At 41.9% G+C, this 6,000-nt stretch overlaps 1 protein-coding gene across 2 annotated transcripts; it reads right to left on the bottom strand.

The window, feature by feature from the left end:
- Nucleotides 1-3,405: 3,405 nt before the first annotated feature.
- Nucleotides 3,406-5,386, bottom strand: LOC104928649 (uncharacterized). 2 transcript variants are annotated; one of them, XR_002043144.2, is made up of 4 exons: nt 5,163-5,386; nt 4,933-5,028; nt 3,836-4,715; nt 3,417-3,693 (listed from the first exon to the last, which is right to left on the bottom strand). XR_002043144.2 is itself a non-coding variant. In XM_019279098.2 (3 exons), exons 1-3 carry the CDS (start codon nt 5,205-5,207, stop codon nt 4,164-4,166), a joined length of 693 nt encoding a protein of 230 aa, XP_019134643.2. In that variant the 5' UTR covers nt 5,208-5,386; the 3' UTR covers nt 3,406-4,163. The 2 variants fall into 2 exon arrangements, 1 of the variants encoding a protein (XP_019134643.2); XM_019279098.2 differs by having other exon boundaries at nt 3,406-4,715.
- Between the last annotated feature and the right edge of the window lie 614 nt (nt 5,387-6,000).

Here is a 6,000-nt window from a genome sequence, read left to right as displayed (position 1 = left end):
TCAGGAGAAACGGAGCGTGGAGCGAGGAGATCTGATGACGCTGAAAACTTCTTAAAAGAGCATCACCGATGACTCAATCTGCAACAAGGGAAGCTGTTACGCGTGCGTAAAATCCACTCCTTTACGCACAGCTCTGCAAAGTGTTTGTAAAACAAAATGAAGTCAAGAACTTCAGTTCAAAGTTGAATCCATTTTATTTTATTCATATTTCGTCTCTTCATCTACAAACAATCTGCAGTCTGCAGAAAACAGCATCTATGTGTCGCGCGTAAAATCACAAATACCTGTGAAATAATGAGATTCAAACCAAATGGCGGCACATTTCATGAGGACACTGAAAGAAGCGACGCGTGGGAACCTGAAAGCCACTTCTCCTCCAAACACTCTTTAATGATGTATCGATTCTAACAGGTAATAAAGTGTGAACGGAGCTCCCTGCGCAATTTTCCCATGAGACAGAGTTGAAGGAGCTACTCCCAGATTTGGAAACGTTGCCAAACTTGGACGTGGAGAGTGTTTCATACTCAGTACACAAATCTGAACGAAGTCGTTGTGTCATTTGTTCTCGCATCATCTACCAGAAACTCTCTCTTACTGGTGATTTTGTCATATCATACTGTAGTTCCCAAAAGACACCTTTACGCGTAAAGTCTATCCTTTTACGCGCGGCTTTTCCAATGACTCTGTTTACTTACAGTACTGAAACATAACAATAAAACATTTTTTGATTCTTGTCGCAGTCTGTAACGATTATTTTGAGCTCCACGTGTGCGCCTGGGAACCCGAGAGCCACCTCTGCTCCAAGCACACGTTATAAATGAAGTATCGGTTTTAACAGGTAATAAAGTGAGGATGAAGCCTCCTGCTCCACGTTCCCATGATGAGAAAGAGCTGGAGGACATTCTCCCACTGTCACACTCATTCAACATTTGTCTGCGTGCTGATGTGTCAGACACCAAACTGACGTAAGGCCACTTATTTATATTATTTTGCACACGTGGCCATTTGCCTCATTCAGTTTATCTTCATGCACATTGTTTAGGTAACCTAACCTTAGTGTGTTTTGCAGTGGTGAGGAAAAAACACAGATGTTTACCAAATGCTCAAAAACTCAAGTACAAGTCCTGCATCCAGTGGAGAAATATTCTCAATTAACTGAACAAGCAGCACTTTACTGTTGTAACTACTCCAGGTGGAGTAAACTTAAACTACTTTCTGCTACTCAGATTTGTAACCTAGTAATGTTTTGACATTGCTCTAATAGCATTTAACTTCAGGAGCATCAAACTGTTCTTTAAATAAAATCTCTTTTTGTGTAATTGAGGCCAAAATGCTCCAACATTTATTATATTATATGTGTTTATTTACAATGTTCAATGTTATAATATTTCCCTCTTAAACGTAGAGCAGCAGTAGAAGTAGAAAGTTACATGGAATTAATATTTCATAAGTCAAATAAGAGTATTTCAGGCTGATCTTTAGTAAATCTATTTACATTACATAACTGCCTGATGTCAATATTCTTTCCAAGTGTTATTAGTTCACATATAACTAACAAGGTCATCACTCAAATAAACAGTTAACACAGAGTCTGGAAGAATCCCTGTGTCTCAAACATCCACTATTTAAATTCACTTTCTGTGGACATGTAAATAATAATAATGTAATATCATCACTCATGCACATTCTGCACATGCTGTTCATACCGTGTGCGCTGTCCCAGCCACCTACCTCATGCACAAACTTTAGACACGCGCAGCAGCTCCGTGCAGCACGCGACCACTTCACACCTGATTCAAACACGCGCCAGCCGGAAAACGTTTAACAAAACACAGTTTGTAACTACACACATTTTATTTAGACTGACGTGATACGAACATCTCGAATATTATCCGGATAATTCACAAAAATAAGATCAGAGAATAAATGATTCTGATCATTCTGATCATTTACTCAGTGACTGTTTGACACGTTGACGCCAATTAAAAACATTCAAATGAACCGCATGAAAGTGAACATCAGCCACAAATAAGGTCAAATATATTTCACCGAGTCACTTCTCACATTCAAACTCAAAACGTAACGAATATGTGTGAAACCATCCAAATGACTGCGCGAGCCTGGTGCGTAATTTGCATTTGAGTGCCCAGTTTGTGTGTGTGTGTGTGTGTGTGTGTGTGTATGTGTGTGTGTGTGTGTGTGTGTGTGTGTACACGTGTGTGGGAACCTGAAAGCTCAAAATCCTCCACACACTTCTTCTTTTAATGATGTACTAATTCTAACAGATAATAAAGGATGCAAATCGTTCTTATGAGTTCCCATGAGAAAGAGCAACAAAAGTGTCTCCCATGCGCTGCAACACGAGTTTCATGCAAGTTATTAAAGGTTTGACTATAAGTGCAGGTCATATAGAATAAAAAGTAACTTCAGTTTTAACAATAGTACCGTCATTTGTGAAACAAAGCAATATTTTAAAGAAGAAGTCGATGGATTTTATATTGTATCCGCTTCTATAGTTTGGATTTATGTCAAATTCTTCCAGAAATAAAAGTGTCTGAGTTCTTGATTTTCAATAATTGAAGGGCCAACATCTTCTCTAACATACAGCCGAACTCTTGACAAAACGCGTTTTCTGTTGGTTTCGATCCAAAAACCTCCCCTTTAAAAATAAATAAATAATAGTAATAAAAAAGAACTAATCCGGCAGCCCTGACAGGTGAAGGACAAATGTCCTCCGAGTGTGACTGAACTTCAAAGGTGAGCACAAGGTGCCAAGACACGTTTTGTTTCCTGTTAAAGAGACACCGGACACGCGCAGAAAACAAATGGCCCCCTGAGCAGCCAGGGAGGGAGGGGGGACCATGGAAGTGAGAGAATGAATACTAACTACAGGGAAAACAAACGTGGACATGAGCAGAGAGTTTTCAGATCATCTCACCTCATCCTGTCAGATTTCAAAGTTATTTTGACACAGTCGATGAAAGTTAGATAATCTGGATAGAGCACAGCATCCTGAAGAGGTTTGAGAGTGGTTATATCACCAAAGTATTGTAGTATAATTACACTAAATATATAATAAAGTATTGTACTTTGGAAACACACACTGTCAGGGCTTCTTGCTACAACTAAACTGCACTAATTAAATGATTTCATCTTTTGCAAAGACTGCTGCGAGCTGTATTATCTTTTATTTTTCTTGGTTTAAATCCAGAGGAATTCAAGCTGAGTGAATAACATGTGAGCTGAGACATCTTTGAAGTCTTTGAAGTGAGGAACTGCTACTGCACTCTTTCACCTCATGGCCAGACTTCACACCTGGAGGATGTAGCTCAGCGGGACGCCACGCTTCACACCTCCGACTCAAAAAGCTAAAAAGAGGGGCTGTCGGCGCAGACAAAAGGCCTGCGGCTTACAGTGAACTTAAAAAGAAAAGAAAAAGACTTGGCACCGTGTTTCATTTTGAGGAATGTTTTTATTTTTTCTGTATAAAAAAGGAATACTGCTCACCATAGGGAGACATGGAGAATAAATTAGTGTGCAAAATAGACAAGATATAATAAAATATAATGAGAATACAAGTTATATTGTACACAGAGCCACAGATGTCACGAAGGCCCGCAGACATCATGGCACACAGGTGAATGTGAGGGGCTCCACGGGGCTCTCCCAGCCTCGAACCCTGAAGTCCCACACCTGGAAATGTGATGGATGGACACTCAATCATTATCCACTTCAGTATCACACTCTTGCATCATGACAGCAGAGGGTTTTTCTTTTCTTTTTTTTTAGCAGCGTACGAAGAAGAACGGAAACTCTTCGGTGTCATGATACTCACCTTTAAACTTGCACATCAGAGCAACCAGACAGCTCGGCCATCGGCCACATGATCCAAGCTCACGTCTGTCCCGGCCTGTGGGAGAATCCCTGTGCCTGTGTGGGCAGAATAGACGGCTGCCCCCAACTGACTGCGCTCATTCAAAACCATTCAACAAGAGTAGTGAGTCAACCCTATCACACATACAGCACATTTTTACATTATTTACAGGCTTTGAGGATGCAAACACTGTTAGGAGTTATCAGAAGACCAGATTGTGGCACCAGTGAATATTAAACAGTTATTAGAGTCATTAAAAGTTTAAATTTCAGAGGTGACTGCCTGGTGATCAAGGCCAGGGCCTCCACAAAGTCTGGCTGACTGGGTGACTCTGGGACGGGCTCTCTTTGCTCGTTTGCCTCTCCACCCTGACGTCGAGCTCATTTTGTCTCCGAGCCTGCTGTTGGGGAATTCTGGGAAACCCTTGCTGGGCTGGAAGTAGATATGGATGAGCAAAACTGTTCGCGCTGGCTCCTCGTGCGTTCAGTCTGTGCTTGGACTTTTGCCTGAGCATCTGAAGGATGGTTTTTGTGCGTGGCAGAGAGCTGGAGGTGGACTGGGCTTCAGTTCTCTTTTGGACTCCTGCAGAGTCAGAGTCTAAACGGGAAAAGCGAACGGTGAAAGATGCATCCAGTGCTGCTCCGAGCCACAGGCCTTTCCCCTCCGGTCCCAGGAAGTGAGCAGCTCTCTGCAGACAGGTGGAGATGCCGTCTTGGAAGGAGTGTTTCTGGGCTCCAACAACACCTGCGGCACTCATGCTGGCTGCTTTGGCAGTGTCCTGCAGGAAGAGGACTGTGTGCTCGAGTATCTCAGCTTTCTCCACTCTGTGCTGACTCCCACCCTGCATGAAAAGATCAATATGAGTTAATGGAGTCTGCTGACTTTATTAAGAGGTCTGAAAGGCGCTTAATGTAAAGATTTGTCAATGCAGCAACTATGCAAATGTCTAAATGTGCCTGAGTTTCTTTGATATGGCATTTTAGCAAAGTAACAATGTTAAGAAACTGTAACAAACACCTTTCACAATATCTAAAAGTGCAATCAAGTTTTGTTTTTACCAGTTTTTGTGGCTCCTGAAGCAACATGGTCCTCAGACGCTCCAGACTTTGGTTCATCCTCTCTCTTCGACGTTTCTCTACCTGAGATTTAATGAACTAGAATAGAAAAAAACAAAAACACCTCAATTAATTCAGTGCTATAATTCATTACATGTAGACAATCACCTTAAAATCTGAGGTTAACCATCAAAATAGTAAATCTACAGTTGATTTATGAAGATTAATGTTACCTTTCTTTCGTTTGTCGGGTCCTCTGTTTCCTGTAACAGCTTCATTGTGGCCAGTGGTCCAAAGCGGTGTGTGCTTATCCAGTGGTAAAAGGTTTCGAGATGATCCCACTAAATCTGTTGCTGATCAGGTAATGTGCATTTTGCTGGCTCGGCCTTCTTCTTAAACCTCCCCTCCTAACCAGACCCGCAGACTCCTCCCACCACACGAGCAAATTTTACAACCCCACCCACCTCCACCAAAAAACACCCCCCCCTCATTTATTCACACTTTAAATTGTATCAGATGGATTTATCGTACAGTTTAATGATCTGAAGCCTCGACTTTAACACCATGAAGCAAATCAACTCGTGCTTGAGTCATAAGAACTCGATCCAAGTGCGCATTACGCACACGCAACAGGCGTATTACGCACAAACCCCGTGCGTAAAAGGCGCCAATTTACAGGAAAACACAGATGTTTAGACCAGATTTTCTCTCTTTGGAATAAAATCAGGGGTGATTAAGGTGGTAAATATGATATCTGATAACCTCGTCTTATTGTCCAGTGATATTATGTAATTTTTTAGTCTTTTAGGGGTTTCTTTTTTAATTATACGCCTGACGCCTTCTCAGTTGTTAGTCTGTCTGCAGGGTGAAGGTGTAACAATGGTTAACATTTTGCATTCACACCTGCGCGCCACAATAGACCACGCGTGCCATTTTTGCTTGCAAAATCCTTTGAAGCCGCCAGGCGACCGTGGGAACGCTGAGTGACGGTAATGACGCACACGCCACGGCTCTTACCACTTGATGTGGAGCCTTTTTTACTGAGGTTGATAAATTAACAGCCTTGATTGC

Source organism: Larimichthys crocea, chromosome XIII (assembly GCF_000972845.2).
Source record: "Larimichthys crocea isolate SSNF chromosome XIII, L_crocea_2.0, whole genome shotgun sequence".
Classification (NCBI taxonomy): domain Eukaryota; kingdom Metazoa; phylum Chordata; class Actinopteri; family Sciaenidae; genus Larimichthys; species Larimichthys crocea.
This window is presented reverse-complemented; position numbering and strand designations above follow the sequence as displayed.

Coding starts and splice junctions, on each gene's coding strand:
- LOC104928649 (XM_019279098.2), bottom strand. CDS start 5,207: ATGAAGCTGTTACAGGAAACAGAGGACCCGACAAACGAAAGAAAG. Junction 5,029..5,162: donor ACCCGACAAACGAAAGAAAG/GTAACATTAATC, acceptor TTTCTATTCTAG/TTCATTAAATCTCAGGTAGA. Junction 4,716..4,932: donor TTCAGGAGCCACAAAAACTG/GTAAAAACAAAA, acceptor CTTTTCATGCAG/GGTGGGAGTCAGCACAGAGT.